Source organism: Petromyzon marinus, chromosome 49, assembly GCF_048934315.1.
Source record: "Petromyzon marinus isolate PM22_M1 ecotype Great Lakes invasive population chromosome 49, UKy_Petmar_22M1.pri1.0, whole genome shotgun sequence".
Classification (NCBI taxonomy): domain Eukaryota; kingdom Metazoa; phylum Chordata; class Hyperoartia; order Petromyzontiformes; family Petromyzontidae; genus Petromyzon; species Petromyzon marinus.
Window position 1 is genome coordinate 9,952,059 of NC_133715.1, and position 23,598 is coordinate 9,975,656.

A 23,598-nucleotide genomic window follows, 5' to 3' on the forward strand; every position below is an offset into this window, starting at 1 on the left:
TGAAATAGAAGCGCAGTCATGTAGATAGCCCGCGCATGACATTGTCTTTGTCATCCTACGACCCAGAGTGCGCTGCACAAGTTTGGCACGTGAATGTCAAAGGTGCAGCCCTAAAAATTACTGCTCGTGCCGCTGCTGGCAGAAGGGACACAGCGACATTACAGGGATATCTAGGGAGAGCCCCTATAGAGAGAATTTGGCCTACTCTTCCACATTGGCCAGACATCTTGGAAGATGTGAGAGTACCCACAATTTACCCCAAGCAAGCTGTAGACTGACCACCGTGTAAAATGTCAAATTGACAGCGTTCGTAACCTACCTTCAACGGGTCTCACTCATCACCCTTGTTGCTGTTGTTGTTACTCTACCATTAGCATCGTGTGCTTATATTTGACACCCTTTGTTCCAATGACCTTAACCTTACAAGGGCTTTCACAACCAATACTATGATTCATAGTTTATTTTGGGCTAGATGGTGTAGGTATGTCATTTTTTTAAATTTTACTATAACCCTCCACCGTCCGACAGAGCAAATAAAATCAAGTTATCACGTGGGAAAATATGCCGTGTTGTCCTTCCCCGCACCTCCGTTTAGCACGGTTGGCTAGGTAATAGGCAAATGTAGAACAAAGGCAAAAATCCCCGTGTCATCAACATAGGCTGTGCTGCTCTTTACACACCGTGCCAGATACTCGTGTAAGGCTGAAATCGACCTAGGGGAGGCCCAGAACCGGCTCAGGTATCCGTCACCGGTGTTGGCTGCGAGGGGGAATCGAACCCGGGTCGCTGGCTTTGTCGCACAGCATGCCGAACCGCTACACCACCGCTTCCCCCACTAGCGCACACACACACACGGACACACGTGCGAACACACACACACACAGACAACAAAACGCTCTCTCACCGTGAGGGCAGCAGCTTCTCATTGGCCAGGTACCCCGGCGGGTTCTTCTCCTTGCTGTAGTCGCCGTACTTGGCCTGCACGGCGTACGAGGCGAGCAGCACGCCGGTCTCGGGCGGGCAGTAGATCTCCTCCGAGAGGATGCCCTCCTTGATCTGCAGGTAGAAGAGGCGCTGCGTAGCCTCCTGGATCAGCTCCTCGGACACGTCCTCCGGGAAGTACTTGGCGCGAAAGCGGAACTGCACCGGGTTCTCTTTGCGGATGTCGTGCGAGGAGACCTTGGAGGGGAGGTTGGAGCGAGGGGGGGGGGGAGGGGAGAGAAATGAGCCGTGGGTACCCTCTCATCACCTTTCTTTTTCTACCGCACAACCGAGCCGTGCCCGGGACCCGTGCCGTGCCGGCCCGGCGCAGATCGGGATGTTGGCTGTAGATTGTTTTTTCCCACTGCAGAAGGCGCCGTCGCCACCGTCCCCGGCGTCGGATGTACTCGGACGTGCCGACTTGGTCATCCACGCCGGAATGGTGGCGATGGCGCGTTCTGCAGTGTCAAAAACAATCTAGAGCCGCCGACATTAAAAAGGCATTCCGATTCCACGCCTGGCCCCGCTTGGCCCCTCCGAGCCACATTCACACGCGTCCTGTGAGGCCAGAGTTTCGTGCTTTGGTTCGGTTCCCGGCTCGGCAAAATACTGCGAGGTTCCTGTCTTGACACGGCCCGTGGAGACGGGCGGGGTGGGGGGAACTAATCCGGTGGCCAGGAGTGGAAGTGCATGTGGCCAGTTCCAGGATTATTCAGACAATGTAAAGTTGTTTGGTAATTTTAAATCATTTGTATAATCGTAAAAAGTGGCTTATTTACTTGGGCATAGTTTTCTCAACCATTTAGGACTGTAAAGTAAAGTTTCACGGTGCAATAATCATCGTGAGATCTCTCAAACAGTAGGCCCTTGGAGCAGCCACCACCTGTCAGTACACCAAGTAGGCTTTGGATTCCTCCGTGTGGATTTTTACGACATATCAATGTGTAGGTATCAGTACACATGGGTTATTTCTGGGTGTTCTAGTTCTCTTCCACATGTAGAACACTCAAACTTTGGCTAAACATGCCAATGTGAAATCTTGACACTCATTATGGAATTCCTTGATATTATAAAGAACAATGCACATTATTGTTCATTATAAATTCTACTTGAAAAAGAGACTTTGTAGAATCATCGGCTCCTCCACTGGCTGAAAAGGAGGGAAACCATTTAAATTATTTATCCGTACGTTCTCTCCGCATATTAGTGTTGTTGGGAGTGGCCTGAACTCAATAAAAATATGGGCACAGTTGAGCCGAGTGCCTGTCTCTATACCGGAGATACGAGCGTTTAGGGTATTCGGCTCCTATAAATGTCCACGTGATAAGCCACTTCATTGAGCTATCATTTGTGATAGCCAGGTCGTTTCTGAAGCCATATAGCTGAGCGGACACTTACCTGGTAAAATAAAAATGGTTTTAGTTGCGTTTCGAAACGCTCATAAAATATCAGAGCGTCGGATGCGCTGGGACGTGCCGACGCTGGGACGGTGACGATGGCGCATTCCTTTTCACGACGTGCGTGAAGAAACAAAACACAAAAACTTGCGGCCTTTGGACCACATCCACCAATCCTTGCAGCATACCTCGGGGCAACATACCTCGTGGTACCACACCCTCCAACTGATGACGACCCCGTAAGAGGATTTTACAACCCACACCGACGCAACGACAAAAAAAATGTGCCGATGCCGAAGCGCAAAAAGGCAACATTTTATTTTCTCACTAAAACAACCGACTTGTAATGTTTCTTTTTTAAAACGTTGTTGAATAGCACACAGAACTGCCCTTTGCTTCAACCGCTGGCGGAGTAGGGTCTTCCCCACGCCACACAGGGTGGGGGTGGGGTTGTGGGTGATATTTAACCATACTTCACCACGCTGGTCAGTGGCGTGGGTTGGGAAAGGTGTGGCGCATAGACATGGATGTATAGAAGTGCAGAACATTTTGTAAATATTGTGGGTTTACTCTCCAACACACCAGTGTGCCGTACTAGTAACGAATTGGCATGTTTTGTTTACGTGACAACCCTTGCCAATTGGTCGTGTCGGGTGGTGGCGGGTTTAAAGACACATTTATATTTACACGATCTAACCCCAGAAAAAAACCTCTACTGTGGCCTCTACTGCCCACCGATTACCCTCCATGTCAAATGGATCCCTCGGGGTCGAGCCATTCACGTAGGATCAATGTGCTTGGCTACTCTATAGGCAAGTTCCTTTGTACAGCACAGAAACCCAGGAACCATATCCTGATGTAGGCCGCACTGCTGCTATTGTGTGGAGCAACCTCAGCAAAAACGTGTGCTGAGACAACAGAAGCCCGAGGCTGTTTTCAACAACTGTCATCGTCAGAAGATCATTAAGCATCTTTGCACAGGAATAAACTTGGGTTAGAAAACATTCGAAACATGCAGTTCTGCCACATATTTTAGTGGAATGCAGTTAGGTCACAAGCACCCAGATTTTAAATAAATACCTGAAGGCCAAGTGTTAGCTGCTCCTACGGCAGGACAGTGTGTACAGTACTGCAACCCCTAATTAGATGCTGTTACATCTGCCTTAGTTGATCCTCATATGATTTTTTTCTTCAAACGTTTGTGTATGGTAAAAGGTAAAGGTGCAACCCTAAAATGCCTTTCTAATGCCACTGCTGGCAGAAGGGCCCTCACTAGACAGAGCACCGATTCGACAGCACCTCTAGAAGGTGTTTTTGGGCTATTGTGCCACACTTGAACCCTACCACCCATGATTGTGGCCTACTGCTGGGTGCACAGATGCTGTGAGATGCAGGGGGTGGTTCACAACACAACAGGCTTAAATATTTCAACTGCCCTGGCAGGAGATAAAATCAAACCTCTGGATTGCAAGTCCGGTGCACTGACCCATTTGAGCACGACGATGTTGAAGATAGATATTTCTGATTTAAAGCTTTCGTGACTGCAGGGATTCATATTCTTGGTTCTTTTGGTAAAGTCACGTAGAAGGGAAACAATAGAATAATAAACAATAAAATAATAAAAATGAAATAATAAAAAATATATTTATTATTTTATTGTTTCCCTTCTACGTGGCTTTACCGAAAGAACCATGAATATAGATATTTCTGGTTTGGTAATAAATATATATTCCAGTAACTTGTAGAATTATCACAGCAGTAGCAGCATGCGTGGTTTAATAAGGGTTAATAGGCTCACACGTTTGTATTTTTTCTAAGTTAACTTGGTTTTGCCAAGGCTCAGAGCCGGCCTTTGATAGATTAACAGGTGACGTCAAAAAGACGCTTCACTTCCACAGCGGGGCTTTGCAGTATTTTTTTCACAACTGTCCATAATGATCTCTTTTTAAAAGAGAGCAGTTTTAGAAAATGAAACAGTGCTACTCGAGACGAGCCTCGGATTTTCCTGCTAAGCCGGCCAACTAACGCGATGCACTTTGGTGATCTCTGACAAATGGGAATGTGCATTCGTGTTAAAGATTACTTCTCTGGCTTCAACAGCAAGGGAAAAGTATTCGAATTATTTTTTTCTCGTTTTCTAAAATGTACTTAGTGAACGTCCATGGGGAAGATTTCCCATTTGTTACATATTTTTGGAAAAGGACTGAGTAGAGTAAGACCTGTGAGCTTACACGAGTCTGTTCGCTGAATTGTTTTCCCAATGGGGACATTTCATAAATAAAATAGCCCAAGACAATGTGAAGGGTAAGTGCAGATGGCAAGCACATATTTCATGGAAGAGCATGCAGTTTGCTGTGAGTATCGCACGAGGCAATACTGTTGTTTCAGAATGAGACAGCTGTCACCGCCATTTTAAAATAATCTCACACCCAAGACCTTTTCTTTTGACATTTAAGAGGTGAAAAAAAATAACCAAAACGAACGTGGGATTTATGTGAAATGGAGCTCACTGGGATGGAATAACAATATTTCCCCTCATGAAACTGACCAAAAATATTTGTAAAATTAATACAAAGTTAAACACATTTCCAGTCTAAATATTTTAGCATCATTGAGTGCTGGTTTGCTGTGTGTTCAGGAATTATCTGCACTCCTAGAAGTTTATCAGGTTAATATGTGCCTCAAAGTTTTAATCTATTTTATGTTTGTGAACTTTAAATACCAAAAGTGTATCAGACATGAGTACAAATTGTAATTGACAACACTGACTCTTTCCCCCTCACGCTGAACTTTTCATTTTATGTTATTGATAAAGTTATAGAATATTAAATGTTATCCTCAGAAACAATAATAATAAACTACTGCCTAGCGGTGTTATTATAAAAGGCCTCATCAATTTCAAAGGCGATGGGTGCTGCTGGATTGTCATAGTTAGCAAGCCGGACTTGCAATCCAGAGGTCGCCGGTTCGATATCTGGGCACAGCAATTGAAATAACGGCGCCAGTTTCTTAAATACCCCCACCTCCCTCCACCCAGCAGTAATAACTCGTCCACCACCTCGAGACAAACGAGAAGTCTCTTGTGCTATGTATGTTGAACTTCTTTCGTACCGTACGTAGCCAACCGTGCTAATTGGAGGTGCGGGGAGGGAAGGACAACAAACTAAACACAAAAAGCACTTCTAACGGAAGTGAGTTTTCAATCTAGATGATTTAAAAGTGCGTAGCTTCAGTGGCTTCCTAATATGTGAAGGAAGAGCGTTCCAGACGGCCGCAGACGTGCATCTGAAAGCGTGCGATGCGGTGACCGTCTTTCTCCGACGGCCAGCCAAAAGCCGCTGCTGCGAGGGTGACCGAAATTCGCGTGGTGGTTTATGCTCCTTGGTGAGATCGGCGAGGTGTTGCTGTGGTTAATTTGTGGCAAGCACTTTGTGTGCAGCGAGTGCGAGGGCCCCTTCCTGCCAGCAGTGACCTGAACAAGTAATTACAGGGGTGCCCCTTTATCTTCACCTTTTCACCAACATCAAAGCAAGATGCCCTGAAACTTTTGGCAGTTACCCTCGGGAGTTCACAGAGGGGGGGGCACATTAAGCGGAGAAGAGCAGCCGGCTAGATACCACGCAGCCCGTGATGCCAGATCACCCCCTCCTCCCCACCTGCAGGGCCAATCGGTATCACTCTCCTGCTGCACAGAGCTCGGATTGTGTCCAACAAGCCTTCAACGGACTGTGTCGCGGGAACACTCGATATTCTCCGGCGAAGTAGCTAACCCGTGCGGAGTGAGGGGTCCAGGTTCACTCCCCGACGGGCCCCAACTGCCCCCTGAGAAATGCGAATGCCCCCGGGGAGGTGCCCGTCGCTCGTCGCCTTCTCTGCCCCCCCGTGCGACGGCCTCCCGCTCCGAACAGCACGCGGCCGTTCTGCGCGCACCGTGCCCCACCTGGGTATGTTAAACAGGCGCAGCGGAGAGTTCAGCAACGGCACGGTGCTGTCAGGCTAATTGGCGCTCCCTAATAGCCAATCGGAGCATTCGTGTAGCCGTTGCTTACGGAATGCAGCGAGGGATTTTAAAAATAAGTATGCCTCCTAAATGAGTATCATCTCCTTAATGTGGTTCTTAATGGGCATCTTAAAAAAATGAGGAGTTTCGATTGCTTTGTTGTTGTTGCTATAATGGGAGAACAGCGCTCCACAACGAGAGAACTAAACAGATTCGTTAATGGAGTTTTTTTTTCCCAGGCGACTGCCTCTTCTTTTTATCATGCGTGTCTCTGCACTTCTTTACGAATTACGATGCCAATCAAGCATGTCATGAGAATAATTCCCGAGTGGGTTTCAAAGCCAGCAGAGCATCGGGCGACATCCAATATTTTCAATCTTCAGAAAATATTTAAAAATAACTTATCACTCTGTTCGGCTCGTCCACATTTTTTTTTGCCTCTATTTTTGGGGGAATTTTTTTTTCTCTCTTCTCCTCAACACTATTCCTTGTGCTCTATCAGCGTTGAGTCACCGACACGGAAAAAAAAATCCAATTTTGAAAAATATCCTACTCCCACGTATCCGTGATTGACTGCACAACAAATATTTGACAGAGCATCTTCGTCGCCTCCGTATCTTTAACACACACTTTCTAAAACACTCTGCGTGACAATCAAACCCTATGTAATGTTACATTACCGGCTGCTGTAATGGAGCCAAATTGTGCCCAACCACATTGAATAACAATGGGTCATTTGTTTGTGTGTGTGTGCAGTCATTGGTGGTGGCTGAGCTGAGAGTGATGGGATTTTATTTTCAGGGATCGCTGTGTTGTTGTCACTGGTTGGTGAACTGTGACCACGTGACAAGCTTAAATAAGTATATAACGGCAGTTCGGGGATGCCATCATTCATTATTGATACCACGCCTCCTGTACAGTACACAGAGGCGCCAGAACAAAGGCATGTTTGAGATAATTACTGGATGAGAAAATTAATGCAGACCAAAAAAAACTATCTAATTTTATCGTGAACAGTGGCATGGCTTTGAACCGCATTTGTTTCATGAGTGCAGTGTTGAACGCCACTGCAGCTGAAGAAATCGTACTCCGAGCCTCACAATGCCCATATTATTTACACGTTAATAGAGCTGTACATTTTGGAAACTCATTGTCTCACAAGTTCACCTGGGAGGGAATTGCACGGTCACTTGGACCCACTTGTATGCGCCGAAACGGCCATCATATTTCAGCTTCTTCCCAAGCAAAACATATTTGTGCAACCTCCGTAGCAAGAGCTGCTGGCCGGTAGTATCTTGAAAGCATTATGAGGGCATACCAGTTTAGCCGCTCAATACAAACTCACGTTTCACTAAAATAAACACACTCAGGTAGCGGCAGAGTGGCTCATAGGTCACAGCACAGAGCCAACAATGCTGGCGTCTGGGTTTCAATCCAGGTTTCATACGTCCGTGACTAAACCGGTCACACAAGGATAGCGCGTTGATGGTCTCAGCCCGGTCTCGCCAGTGTCCAACACATTCAATTTTAGTTTTTCCACTTTAATTCGGCTCGTTTCAGCTCCGACATGTAGAAATGCTGGTTTGATTGCCATGCGACAAAGATGGGTTTTTTTGCAGGGAATATAAGGAAGCAACACTGGTGATAAGGAAGAAGTTTTGTTTCATCACATTCTGGGGCCGTACTCTGGCACAATAAGAGTTCCAAATAGAATTGTTCAGCGCATGGCAGGAAGCTGACGGCACAGGCGGAATTTTAATGAGGACAACGCAGCCGTCATAGTTTACAAATATTTAAAAAAGCAAGGTTTTTTTCCTTCAAATAAATTACTCTTACGAAACCGGCTATTCCTCTTGCTGCGAAAGCCTTCACGGGCGAATGCCGATGTCGCCAACGTAGTGAGGGAATGAGAACTCAAAAGCGACGGTGCTGGCCACCACCTGGGCTGGGCCATTGCAGCCGTCATCTCTAGAAATTCTCACCCTCGTGTGAATCCAAAAGACCGGCCAAACGTCACGATTGACGTGTGCGCTCGCAAGCACCATTTTCACTTGGGAAATCTTTGCTGGACACAGCCGAGATGAGAATTGAGAAAAACAACTACATTACAAGCAGCAGCTGCGAGCACACGCGACACTGCTCAATGAAGTGTGGGTGAGTTTATTTGTCTGAGTGCCATGCAGGCTGCGGTCGTAGAGCTGGGACCATTACACGGTGATGTTGATTATGTAGATTAATCGACTAACGATTGTAATGGATTACTTTTTTGTTTAATTGTGGTCCATTACTTGGAAAACCATTAGAAAAATGGCAGCCGTCCCACACAATGCACCTTCCTGCCTCAACAAAAGTAGGGGAGCCCCGGCGAGAAACGCCGTGCGTCACGCAATTCACGACGACGCCGATGACGTCCCGTAGCCACACTCCATGTCAGGCTCCCGTGAAACGGCACGCGACGTGGGAACAGGGGTGGAACTCTTCCCCAACTATTTTGCGAGCGATGTGATCGATAAAATCGGCCGGCTACTCGATCACTTCAATATTTAAATCGGACAACGCGGCCCTCTGCTGGGTGGGCTTCGTGGAGATGTCACGGTTGCGAGTACCTTCTTGTCCATCTTGAGCCATCCGATGGAACCCTTGAGGTCCGTGTATTGGAGCCCGAAGAACCAGACCTCACGGAGTCCGATGGTGCGCACGACCTTGCAGAATACAAAGACAAAGATCCCCCGTTTAGCCTTGACAGACTGTCGGGGCAAGCGCTGTTAGCGAGTAGCACCTATGAAGGCCGGCACGGCACACGAGGGGGTGGGTGGCCAACACCGCGCCCGGCCGCCTTTGTCTCCCTAGTGACGATGTTCACACACCGCACCAGGTACTCATTTGAGGCTGAGTCGACCTAGGGGATGCCCAGGACCTGTTCCGATAATCGTCACTGGTATTGACCGTGAGCGGGAATCGAACCCGGGTCCGCAGGTTCGTAGCGCAGCGCGATAACCACTACACTACCGCTCCACACTGCGGAACACACACATGCACACACACACACGCACACACACACACACGCACACACACACACGCGTGCGCACACACACGCACACAGAGAGCAGACACCGTCAGCACCTCAACTCTGACATGAAACCCCAGCGCTCCCGCACAGTGGTGGCACGAGGGCCAACGCAAAATCAGGCAGCTCAAGGGGGCCCCCGGATAAATTACATTTTGAATCGGAATGCACCAAAACATGCGCTCTAACTCAAATCTGAACAGAAGAAAATGAACACGGAAAAGATAAATCGACCCTCTCAGTTCAATTTGATCTGCAGCCCTCATCTCACGAAATCTCGCTCACCTTGCACCAACATCCCCGGTCTCATTCCTATCCCCCTCTTCACTCGTCACTTTACACCTCCGTCGGTTGTCCACATTCGTCTCGCCACATCCTTACTTCTCATCTCCATCCTTGCCGTCATCTCACCGAGGGGTTTATAAATTGAAGGCAGGGCCCACGAGGAATAATATTAGCCAAGGGTGCCTCCCATTGGGCCAACACCACCACTGCTCCCAGAGGTCAGGGGGTTGCCACCCTTCCTGCTTTTCCCAGGATCGCCGTCTCTTCGGCGGTAATTGCTGTCCGGTGAAACCTGTCAGTGTTTACCGGGGCATTAAAAGTCCCAGATTGTCGGTTGTGCAACAACACAGCAGTGGAGTGATCACGGCCGACGGTGATGGATGATATGACACTCAATGCAAAGTGTTTACATGTTTGAACTCTCCCGGTTCTTCCGATGATATGTCCCTGGGTTTTTTTTGTAGCTCGTCGATTAAAAATCCTACTCACGGGATCGGGCTCGTAAATCCTGAGCAGGGTGTAAACCTACACAGAGCGCTGCACCTCGAGCATCCCTGGGGATGGGGGTGTGGTTGTCATTTCAGCTCCGAATTTTATGGGGCACGGTTTTTTTTTAATAGTTGTGTACGAATTTTTTTGTAAAGTAGTTTTCGAAAAAACAAATCTTAAGCGTTACAGACCTCAATATTTCAGAGACATGAAATTCACTCAGTTCTTTCCTTTTTTGGTGCATGGTGTTGAAAGTTGATACTAACGCAATTGAACGCCCGGCCGATAAATATAACTGCATTCTTGCTAAATGAACGTGAAAAGAAACTAGAAATAGGCCACATTAATATCGCTTGAGAGAAATTGAATAGAACTTAGGGTACACAATCAATTTGTTATTTCAATCTGCTCATTTTCGCAATAAAGGATTTTGGGTTAGATCACGCAAATATAAATGTGTCCTTAACCCTCCACCACTCGACACAGCCAATTAGTAACATTTCTCACGTAAACAAAAAGTGCCAATTAGTTACTACTGCAGAACACCGGTGTGTTGGAGAGTAAACCCACAACATTAACAAATTGAGTACGACGCTGGTAATTACAACCAGCATCATCAAGCGATTTTCCAGAATTGTAAAGAAGTCTTCCTGTGTCCGGTCTTAAAAAAAAAAAGGTGATGTCATCAAATTGTAAATGTTGTGCTGGGTTTACTCTCCAACACACCGGCGGTGTGCTGAAGCAGTAACGAATTGGCACGTTTTGTTTACGTGACACACCTTACTAATTGGCTGTGGTTGGGTGATAGTAGATTAACGACACAGCGTTTGTATTTACGCGATCTAACCCGAAAAACCCATTGTGATGAATAACATCGGTCGCGAAAGTGTTCAACTGCTCACTTTATCTACTCTGCTTTACGCAAAAACCTCCGTCAGCCCTTTAAACAGTGCACAACTTCGTGAACTTTTTAATCTCGGGGCACTGCCCTCATGCAGGATTTTCTGTAATCCGGCGGCGGCATCTCGTTCCGGGGAGAGAGAACGCGATGTCAATTTTTTGAAGCAAATGTTTACTTGCGGGCTTCTCAGCCCGTCAGAGGCTTGGCAACAATATGACTCACCAAGTGGTTGATTAAACGCAAAACTTTGCTCGTTTCTTTGCCAATGTCAAGAGCCACGGGACGGGAAAACTTTAAGCGATTTATAGACGAGCGGACGGATAAAGTAGATTTTCAAATATTCGTAAATTTACGCGCTTACTTATCCGACACGTTTATGCAAGCGGCAGCGTTGTTATGCATGGTGCTCGTGATTGATGAAATCGCTCACGAAATGATGCAAATTTATTCTCGTAGACAAAGATTCCCTGTATAGCCACAACACACTTTTGGGGCAAGTGTTGTTAGCGAGCACCTATTAAGGCCACAACGGAGCACGAGGGGGTTGGTTGCCAGCACCATGCTTAACCACCATTGTCTGCTGAGTGGCGATGTTTACTCACTGCACCAGGTGCTCATTTGAGGCCGAGTCGACCTCGGGGAGGCCCAGAACCGGTTCAGATAATCGTCAATTGCGTTGGCCATGAGCGGGAATCGAACTCGGTTTGCCGGGGTTCGTAGCACAGCACGTGAGTCACGACACCACCGCTCCCCAAGCACGTACACACATACACACAACCCTGAGCTCGTATCAAATAACATGGCTGTTAGAAGTGAGAATATTTATATATATACTGGAGGAATCCGATGGGTTATGAAGCTATTTTTCACAAATGTCTATAGTAGGGTGAAGTCAGCAAGTTACAAGTGAACCCTCCAATGGGCTTTACTCTTTTCAAAGATGCCAAACTTTAATCTTGCACTTTGGTCCTCTTATTCTCGGGCAACATCAAACTCAAGCGGAGCAAATGTAACCGCCTGGCTGCAGCGGTGACACACAGAGAGATAAACTGTGAACTGTACGTGTGTACGTTGAACTTCTTTCGCACCGTACGTAGCCATCCGTGCCAATCGGAGGTGCGGGGGGGGGGGGTGAAGGGCAACAAACTAGACACAACAAAGCAGTTCGAAAAAAACGAGTTTTCAAATCCAGATGATGACGATCATGATTTTAAAGTGCACAGCTCCAGTGGTTTCCTATCATCGGAAGGAAGAGAGTTCCAGACGGCCGCAGAAGCGCACTTGGAAGCGCCGCGCGACGCGGTGAGATGCGGTGACCGTGAGATGGCTACTGGGAGGCACATCGACTGGGAGGGTGAGGGGGCGGCAGTGGGTGGTGGGGGGTTAGGAGGTTGGCTATTCTTGACGCCAGCCACAGCAGGCGATGGCAGGGCTCAGCGGCTCCAAGGGGCTTTGTTTGAGAATAAGCACGCCCTAGGTGTGCCTCCAGCCAAACCGGTATAATCTTATAAGTTGTGACTTGTGAGCAAGTATTTGTGGGTGCGTGCGTCTTTTGTGTTCTTATTTATTTATTTATTTTCGAGCATCGCTATTTGTTTCATTATTCGGCGGACGCAATGACCGCTTCATGCGGTGCGACTTCTGAGTTTCCCAGCACCATTTTCCTGCTGCCGCCACCACCGCCGAGGGAGGACGAAAGTGGGAAGCAAAATTGGGGGCCCAATCCTCGGGGTCGTTTGAGGTCAGGGTGGGGACATAATCCAGAGTCGCAGAGTTAAGTGCAAAACGATTTGTCCCTCCTGTCGGGTTATCGCCCTCGGATTTAACAAAATTCAGACAGCGACGATGCAGAGACGCGCATCCTGGCCTGCAATTGCGTGTGAGACAATCGAGTCAACAACTCCCTCACGAGCTATTTCATTAGTTTAATTAGTGCGGAGGAGGGTGGACTTTGCACCAGAATAATGCGCTGTCCATTGCCTAATAAATGTTACGTGCAGGTGGCATCCCTATCATCTGTAAGCCACGTTCACAGTCGCCTCAATGCGTATCATCAAATAATAATTTACAGACATTTGTCAACCCGCTGCCGAATGAACGCCTCGCTGACCTCGTATCATTAATATCACTCGCCAAGCTGTGTCGGTCAGGGGAGTTGTTTGACCATACTTCACCACGCTGGTCAGTGCGGATTGTGAATTGGGGTGAGGAGGAGGGGATGCAGGTGAGTGGGTGGTAGGTCCTGGTGATGCACGGTGGTGGTCACCCATTCAAGCCCTATTCCAGGCTCCAAACCTGCTTAGCTTCTGAAATCATATGACATCGGTTGCATGCCAGGCGATTTGGTCAAAATATGTGAATGCAATACGTTTAATTAAAGATAATATTTTCCCGTCACTCGATATTTTTGCGGAAGAAGCCCAAATCTGCCAAGAACATCGACGTCTTTCTTGCCTCTCGTCAACAACGAACAACGTCCATTCTGAACGTCATTCATTAATTTTTAATAGAACCCCCCTCGTCTGGATGGGCGGAGGGACCCAGGCGGATTCTCATCGTTCCGTTCCGCGTGCTTGGCGCGGATGGGATGGGATGTGTGCGCTGTAAAGGGCGAGCAGCGGAATGCAAGGGAAGCGGTGGCAAGGGCAGGAGGAGGTAAATAGTGGGGCGGCTCCATCAGCAGCAGCACCAGCTGCAGGGTTAATGCGGGTGATGACCTTTAGGTGGGTGGAGAGGAGTTGGGGGAGTGGGGAGTTGCGGTGGGAGGGGGGGGTGCAGGTGCAATGCATTGTATGGCAAGGTGAGGGTAGTGGCGGCTTCGGGGTTAACGTGGACGCCACAAGAACAACAACCGCCATTTGAGACCGAATGGCGCCACGGTGGCGAGATGTTAACTACCTCGCCTGGTGTACGGGTGGTCGTGGGTTCGATTCCGACCCCGACACCTGTTGAGTGTATTGATTTGGAGTTTGCGTGTCTCTCTCTCTCTCTCCACGTGGTCGCGTGGATTTTTCTCCGGGTAATCCCGTTTTTCTCTCCACATTTAGAATCAACGTGCGTTTAGAGTATTTGGCTGCTAGATTTGAAGCTTTCGTGACTGCAAGGATTCACACTCTTTGGTTTTATTCGGTAAAGTCACGTAGATAAAATTATTGATTTATTTTATCTACGTGACTTTACCGAACAAAACCAAAGAGTATTTGGCTGCTATACATTTCCACGCGATAAACCACTTCGTTGAGCTATCATTTGTGATCACCAGGTTACTTCTGAAAAACAGCTATATAGCTCAGCGGGCCTTACCTGGTAAAATAAAAAAATGTTTAATAGAGTGGCCTTGGTGACGTCACCACGGCGCGTGTGCCAGGCTATGTGCACGTTGATGCTAAAGCACCGATGCACATGCAGGCACACGAGCGCGGCTGTCCTTTTACGGCGGCCCAGGTTTAGAAGGCATGGGGAGCGAGCGGGCCACTGCTATTATTCTTCATGAACTTGATGTTAAAAAAAGTCAAATGATTCATGAAACAATTTGTACCGCACACGCACGCACGCACGCAGACACAACGGACCAGACGCACAGAGCCCACGCTTAAGCCTTAGGAGACGATGCGGACAAGCATTCCTTGCCGTGCAGACTGCGACACCGCTCACCCCCCGCCCGCCCTTCCCAACTCCAGACCGCACGTCCACAAACAGACACCCGCGAGTTACCTGGTCGAAGAGCTGCCGGCCGTAAATGGTGTGCAGGATGGAGAATTCCATCTCCGCATCCAGGGTGGTCACCCGAACATTGATCTGCAAACACGGACACAGAGAGGACAGAACACAGAACCTCGTCAGCCCATGAATTCCAATAATCGTGGTCTTGTGTTTTGCCGCTGGACAAAATGTTTCGACACAATACTCTGTGTGCCCTAGCCGCATACGGATAATGTGTGGTTGTACACGCATTGGGTACATCACGTGTACGCGTTACGAGCAAGAAAGGGGGCCATCAAAATATTGAATAATTATTTATCCGGGAAGCCATGCCAAGTGTCAAGATTCTCTTTCAGGAGGATTCTGCATTGGGATGTTGCTATTCTTGTGACAGCAGGGAGGTGAAGAATACAGAGAACATCCACCGCACATTGAGGTAGTAACACCCAGCACTGCCATCTTCACTGCTCCAACACCTACAACACCTCATTGCTACCTATATCCAGGGCTTGACTGGGCTCGACCCTGCTTAGCTTTTGAGATCTGTCGGGGACTGGGCACCTCGAGGGTGATTTGGTCAGAGGCAATAAACAATTAGGCCAAACATTCTGCTTGTGAGACTTTGACTTTTATCATCCAGAAAAAAATCCTGCGAATGCACAATTCGTACATTAACACTGAATAATAGCCCCACGCATTCAAAATGACAAACGTGGTTTCGGCACAAAAGCCTTCAAGCCTATGACCTGAAGTCAACCTTTATTTTTAACCAACGACCCTCACGGAAACGGGTTATTGGGTATCGGTGACCAAACTATCAACACATTGTTGTGCATAACAATACAGTCGTCTTTCTAGTTGGTCTATCAATGTTTGGTGGCTCAAAAAAAACAACAACCGACTAGCAAAGGGAATGAAGTTTATGTTGGCATCGGTGCGTGGGTGGGTGGGGGGGAAACACACAAAAAAATTCAGCCATCAAAGTTTCAGCCGATGGGTTGTCGCAGACGCTTGCGGTCATGCCAAACGCTGTCAAACAGCACAACCCAATCTTAACATTGTTGCACGAAGGGCAAACACGCACGGTCCAACGTGTGTGCCCCATCACACTTACGAGCTTCTCCTTACCTTCGAGGGCCTTTTTCAAAACGTGCAAGAATACGATAAACACGGGCACACACGATGACATGTTTGTGTTTGTAAGAACATCCTCATTAGCGGATATCGAACAATTGTTCTATGCAAGAATAACACGGTGTTTATCGAATGATCGTTTACACACACGGGCATCTGTTTGTACCGAAGGCTAATGTGTGTTTTGTTTACCTATTAGGAGCAACTTGACGACACTCTACAGTATAAAGTGACATTGGATGAATGGAAGCCGCTCAATTATGCGCAGGAACAAGGGTCAGCTGTTGTACGACACAATGCGCATCGGCGGACGGATGTCGGAATCGCCCGTAACGAGCGCCGTCTAAAGTGTCTGGAGCGAGCTCGGGTGTTGCGGGGGTAAGATGTTTAGAGCCGTTAAATCGAGACTCGAAACAACACCGCACATTTTTTTTTTAATACAGCGACGCTCCACGTTTGTTGAAACAAATTCGCTTTGACGTCATATTCATAACACGAGATGTGTGGGCAACAAGGGTTGAAAGCATTCACGCATTAGATCTGTCCGCCTGTCTGCAACACGCGGCTACGCGATCACTCTCGCAGAGACGACTCGGTCGAAATGATATTCGAGGGCACATTTGTATCGCTATTAGAGCGTTACGCCGCAGAAAACGGGCCATCCGTTACTCGGAAGGCATTTTCTGGAACCCTATCGTCACCACCACCATCATCAGCCATGGTCAATCCACTGCTGGATGAAGGGACTCTCCCAAAACCGCCACCCTCTTCCACAATCCTACAACGTAGTAATCCACCGTAGGACCTGCACGCGAGCTGATTTTAATCACTCCATCTCCACGGCGGTTGTCCTCTCGAAGGCATGGCCTACCAATATACAGTACGCCGATCCCTAAAATCTTCAACATTTACCGCCGCCGAAGATAAATTCCCGCCGTGACATCCCCGTAGCCTCATTTGACCTCTCTGAGCTAGGGCGGCTGAATTAAGTGCAAATTTCACAACCTCGGGGAGAGCGCCGCGCTGCACGGCCCTCTCTCAATCTCTCCCCTCTCGCTCGTTGCGAGCGACTGGGCCGAGGCCATCAGGCGTTTTCCGCCCGAGACGTCCCTTTAAGATCCGCCGGAGAGAAATACATCGCTATAAATCTTCACCCCCCCCACCCTATCCCTCCGCCCACCGCTGTGACTGGGCAGGCTCAAGGAACCAATGCTCCTCCATGTAAGGGTACCGATTCAGCCCCCCCCCCCTCTGAGATCCCATGGGGCAGACAAGCGAAAAATTAGCACCGCTCCCTCTGCTCGGCAAAAAAGGGCCATCTTGTATGCGCAAGTGTGTGTTTGATGATCTGGGCTCGGTCACTGACCATCGTGCACAAGACCGTCTCGAAATTGAATGGGGGGGGGGGGGTACACTTGACTTGGGTCAGGTTCAGCTCCGGGGGTGACGGAGGACAACCAAGAGTGAAAATGGAAATTACTGACCCCTGCTAGTTGGGTGCACACAGGAGGGTTGGGTAATGGAGCATGTTGATTAAATGTTGTGAGAAGTCCCCATAATCTCTCAATATAGAGAGAGACGCTCGTGACTCTGGGGGCCGCTTTGGGTAAAAAGTGAAGATTTTTCATTTTGTCACTGCCTGTTATGGGCGCTTTGCTAAGGGCTTTAAAATATAAAAATAATAAATATAACAGCAAATAAATCACATTCCTTTTCAGGGACTGAGAACCAGGCACCGAGAAGTACTGGCTCAGTATTCAGACGTGAGTCATACACACATGCACACAAGTACATACACACAAGTGTATGTATGTGTGTATAGTGCGGTGTATAGTGCGGCCTTCATTGGTGCTTGCTAAAAGCACTTACCCCAACAGTCTGTTCAGGCTATACGGGGGATCGTAGTCTCTTTTCTATAGTGTGTACATGTCAATAAAATCACACGTACTGCCATTTTGTCACAACTGCTGGATGAGGGCCACCATGCACCTCTGCATCGATCCACCATACTTCACCACGCTCGTCAATGCGGGTTGGTGAAGGGGAGGGGGCACGAGGTGGCGGTGGGGCGGTGTGACAAGACTAGTTGAGATACCACTCATTGTTAGCCATAGCCGGTCAACAAACTCAAGTTTCAGGTCGACGGGGGTTCATTGCGGCATTATTAAGTGGTGGAAAATTCACGTTTAAGTGACCTTGCACTAAGCGTTCATGCGGCAACTAATTTGGATTTGGGAAGGACGGACCTCCGAAGGGCACCAAAACTGGTTAAGCAATGGACATCAATGAATACTTGCCACGTAGGCGTTTAAAACTGATGGCGCGGCAGTTCGGAAAAAAGAGATGTGGGGGGGGGGGAGCGAGGTTCTTAAATTCCTTCACAGCTCCGTCCACCTGGCTGAATAAACGAGTTCACAGTTACCGGATTGGCAATTCGCATGTCGCGGGGGCTTAGCGGACCTCTCTCCTCGCCATCACCTCCGTAGCAACGCAGCTCCCTCCTTCATCCGCCGCTCTCTCCTCCAGTCCCTCCTCCGACATGCACCCTTACCCAGTGCCGGATTATCCTAGTAGCACAAGCAGCTACATGTGTAGTAGCTACATGTGTAGTAGCTACATGTGTAGTAGCTACTACATATGTAGTAGTAGCTACATGTGTAGTAACTACTACATATGTAGCTACTACATATGTAGTAGCTACGGGCCCCGCACGTTCAAGGGCCCAGCGCTAAATGTTTTCAAGCTATCAATTCCGGTTCAGTGATTCTGCACTTGCTCTATTACTACAGTACTATACCGCCTTCAACTTTTAGGAACGACTGGGTGTTTAAGGTTAGCGATTTGTCGTATCATCTGGCTGTATAACAAATGAAAAAATACAATTATTTTACTATGCAAGTGTAGTGACTCAGAGACACTTAGAGTAGGAGGCACTCTGTTTATTAACACGGCCTAATAATTCACACTTAGTAACTACGGTTCCCAGTCAGGGCAGCTGGCAGACTGCTTGACTAGCGATGCTGAAATGGTGAAGACTCCGGCAGCAGCAACGACGGGGATCCCACACCACACGACAGCCCAGAGATCCCCTCCCGGGGCCCCTCTTATACTGTTGGCGTGGCCTGGCTCCGCCCCCGGCCACGCCCCCTTCTGGAACCTTCCAGCGGGTTCTTGATGTGCCCCTTCCGTAACCTTTCCCCTACATCCCTCTCTGGTCTATCACGTGACTTGCTGTCAGTCAGGGCTGCTGTAAGCTGCAAATCCCCTTCCTTGCCAGCAGCCAGCGCTATGCTGCTATGTGACCGATTCTATGTCACTACACAAGTAAACCATTTGTGTTTTAATATTTGTGTTTTTTATTTAGGGCCCCTTTATAACGTATGCTACAGGCCTCGCACTAGCTTATCTTCCCCACAGTCGCCTTCTCTCTTTTCACCCCCCTTCATCCTTCGCCACAAGATTCCCAGCCACCAATCACATCTCGGACCATGTCTCCTCATCTCCCGCCACCAATAATCACATATCCTCACACCGCGGGATACTGATGTTGTTGTGGGGACCGGTTTGAAGGAATCGTCAGAGGGGTAAAGTGTTTAATCTTGATTTGAGTAAAGTGTTGGGTAAAGTGTTTGTCTGAAATCAAAAGGGCACATTTCATGATTAGGACTAGAACCTGAAGTGATGTATGCATATGCTTTTGGAATGAGTTTTTGGATTTAAAAGTATTTGGGATTTTAAGGAAAATGCTGGATATTAAAACATATTTTATTTTAAGTTATATATTTAATGCATTGTTTGACTCGCAAAGGTGACATCAATTGATGCCACGTGACACAATTTTTGGCGGGAAAACAGTGGAAGTGGCCACCATTTAATTTACATAACTTCCCTTCAAAATTATCAGATATTGTTGCACGCCTGTCAACCCCTTATCAGTTCCTACCTCATTAGAGACCAAGTCAGACCTTATTGTTCACCCCACGCCCTTATACATCTCAACGTTCATCCTACAAAGTCCCATCACAAAGGAGAAACACAAAGACAAAAACTAATGTTTTTGCCCAAATTGATACAGCTCTACAATGTATGGACCTGCAAACTCAATTTCCCTGCATTAAATAATACGGAATAACCCATATGGGTTGACAGTAATGTTGTTGGGAGGGGGTTTTTTGACAGTCAAAAATGTTACGTTTGTTCCTGATATTCGGATGTTTTTGTTAATGCGATAATCTTCCGGAAGCACATCCCCCAACACGATTCCGTCACTCGTGCTTGAGATTGAATATTCCATAACTACGTGGGAGACGACAAATCCACATTCAGGGCATACGTCACACCGTGTGTGGGACGACGGGCAAACATGTGATCCTTAAAGTCACCAAATAGGAGTCTGCTCTTAATGTTTGACTATGTAAATTGGAAAGTCGCAAAAAAAACCTACTGAAATATGACTTAAAATATAATGTTTGGAGTAAAATATAAAACTAATTGGCGGCATGAATGAAAATCTGCGATAAACGTTTCCTTTGTTGTTAAAGACTTCTATTTGAGGCCGCTGAGAGCTGGGGAGTTTTTCAACGGTCTTCTTCATTCATATGGCGGTTGAAAAAAAGCAACATCATACAACTCTATGTTTAATGTTGTTATCCATTCCATGGCATCCTGTGGGATAGCTCAGTGGGGTAGTCCTCTCATGCCACCAGGGTACGCGTGCTGCATTGGGCAGTCAGCAGGGGTGGATTGCACCTCGACGCATTGACAGTCTGGGCGTCTCCCTGACTTTCCATCTATGGATAAAATACCCTCGCACCTTCTTCTTCCACGTGTGGCTGCTGCTGTTGTTGTTGTAGGGACACGTTTGGGAGCGGTCCCCGCTTTCACTGGGGCAGCAGAGAGAACCCAGGGGCTGTTCCTGCGTCGGGTGTTCAGTGAGGTTCGTCGCTTGAGACTCCACTATCGTCTCACATCTCGCACAACTGGGTGGCCGAGCGGGAAGGGGGGGGGGGTCTTTTTTGGGCCGACAGCCGAGTCGAGGCGCTTCTCAGCAGTGTAGCGATCCGTCATTCCTGCCCACGTTGCTCAATCGCGGACGTCGTGGGCTGGACGCAGCCGGGGCGCTGGACAAAGAAAAGAATGAGGGGGGGGCGAGTGCAGCCGCGTTGACGACTGTCAGTTTGCTGGCAGTGGCGCGATGCTGAGGCACGTGGGATGTCGACCACTGGCTCGGCACCACTAAGGAAGAGAGGAGCATCCACCTAATCCTCGTTGTAGCAAGGATATCATGCTGCCCTGTTGTCATCATCATGAGCAGCAGCAGCAGCAGCCATGACCTATTCACTGCTGGATTAAGGCCCCTTTTTGAAGTTTGTGTGTCCTCTTCACAGTCGCTCAACACAGCGTAAGCATTTTCCCCAAGGGACAAAGTTGCAAAACGTTCTATCAACGTGACTTTACCGAAAAACCCAAAGAATTTGGCTTCTGAGCTCGGCTTGGCTGCATGTACTTAAATTAAATGCGATGTGCAGCGGTAGTCCACTTATAGACACATATAGAGGGGGGGGGGGGCGATGAGTGGATTAGTCGACTTAAGATTGTAATCGACTACTTTTTATTTGTGGTAAATTCCTCGGCCCCCCTTTCAAAAATGGGGGCAGCCCCAACATCCTGCCCCTAGAAGGTCGGAGCCCCAACACCAAAATCCACGTGGCTGTTGATTCCCATCTTGTTACCAAGCTCTGTCCATCACACCTCCCATCCAGCGGCACACGTGTGCACCTGAGGTGAGACTCCGCCCCTGTCCCCCACAACCCATTTTCGTGTTGTCCAATAAGTCGAATACTCGAACCGGCAATTAATAGGGCCATCCATTGCTTGATGAAATCGGATATCCGGGCTCCAGGTGCATCGTCCGTCTCTGCTCATGGTGTACATTCTGCACATGTGGCAGGGCGTGCGTGCGATGCGTGTACCCGCGTGTGCGGCCCGATGTATTCTTCATTTCGGGTGCTGCCTCGTGTATGTGTGGGCGTAAGCATGTTTGTGCGGAGCGGTTAGCGCACTGCGCTACGAACCTGGCTACGAACCTCCCGCTGGTGCGGTGTGTAAACATCGCCAATAGGGAGACAACAATGTCCAGGCGTGTTGCTGGCCACCCCACCCCCTCGTGTGCGGCGCCGGCCTTCATAGGTTTCTCGCTGACAGCACTTGCCCCAGCAGTCTGTTAGCTATGTTTGTACTGCCATTCGTTTGAACGGGATTTGAATAAAGCTGCTGATCTGCGATTTCACCGGCGGTCTTTGCCATGCGGCGTGCGGTCGTGCCGTTTCGTGTCGGTGTTCAAATGAACGGCAAACGCCGCAGAACGTGGAACGCGTTCTCATCAATAGCCCGGGTGCGTCTTCATTCCAATTTATCAGCCGTGATCAATCAACTGCTGGATGAAGGCCTTCCATCCCCAAGCCACCTCTCACAATTACCGCGCTATTGCAAATCCACTGCTCCACCTCGAGCCCTCGACTGTCGCTCCATCGTGAATCTCGGCCAGTGGGCCATCATCCTTGCTAGCGACGTGCGTCCTGCGTCCTGCCCAAACGCTTTTCTTAAGCAGTCAGAGATGATGATTCTGAGCTCGAGAGCTACCTCCGACGTCTCGGAAGAAGTCCCCACACTGCGCGCGACCTGCGGATCAACCCACGTGTTGTGCACATTGATACTGGCTGGACAGAGCCCGTGGGTTTGTGCAACCCGCGCCATTGCTTCAACTAACTAATTGCAAGTCCAGCGTGCTGACCGCTAACGCCACCGTGGCAGCGTCCCTCGGCTCTATTCGTCTCTGATCGATCTTTGTCTGCGTTTTATTATTATTATTAAGATTACCATCGTTGCGCTCGTTTTACCCAGGAAAGCCTCACCGAGTCCCAAGACTCTTTTGCAGGAGGGTCCTGCCAAATTTTCACAGGGTGGGGGGGGGGGGCAATCTTGCTGCTGCTGCGTGATCCCAATATGAGGAGCGGTGGTGCAGCGGTTAACCTGGCAACCAGAGTTCGATTCCCGCTCACAGCCAACACGAGTGACAAATACATGCACCGGTCCTGGGCCTCCCCTAGGTCGATGACTCAGCCTTAAATGATTGCCTGGTGCGGTGTGTAAACATCACCACTGGGAAGACAAAGGCGGCCGGGCGTGGTGCTGGCCACCCACCCCCTCGTGTACCGTGCCGGCCTTAATAAGTGCTCCCTACTAACAACACTTGCCACAACAGTCTATTAAGACGATCCCAATTGAGTGATTCGCAAGATATTTTTGTCAGCATTGGGATATTACATTGCAAGCTTGACAATGGAACGCCAGTAATAGGTTTTTACCCTTTTAGCTGGCACAAAAACTGACACCTAAAAGGGTAAAAACCTATTACTATATCTTGTTACTGGCAAAGGAGGTCTCATAATGGAACGCCAGTTACCTTTTTATATTGTTCTGGGGTACTTTGGGTGCGGTTTTAATCGCCGTGGCGGTCTCTACGAGATGTCTCCATTTCTGACGGAATATACCGCGGCATGTCGACATTCCATTCTTTCCGGTTGCCTTGCGAGCTCAGAAGTAAGGGGGTCTTAACGCGGCCCTGCCTGCCACATTCCTG

The 23,598-nt window shown here is 48.5% G+C and overlaps 1 protein-coding gene across 1 annotated transcript in view; it reads right to left on the reverse strand.

Moving 5' to 3' along the window:
* LOC116953048 (radixin-like) overlaps nt 1-23,598 on the reverse strand; it is a 64,597-nt gene that overhangs the window by 27,381 nt on the left and 13,618 nt on the right. Inside the window, exons 2-4 of the mRNA XM_032972895.1 lie at nt 14,835-14,918; nt 8,985-9,080; nt 905-1,179 (exon numbers count right to left, since the gene is read on the reverse strand). Of these exons, the coding sequence (XP_032828786.1) occupies nt 905-1,179; nt 8,985-9,080; nt 14,835-14,918 (455 nt within the window). The remainder of the gene's footprint in view (nt 1-904; nt 1,180-8,984; nt 9,081-14,834; nt 14,919-23,598) is intronic.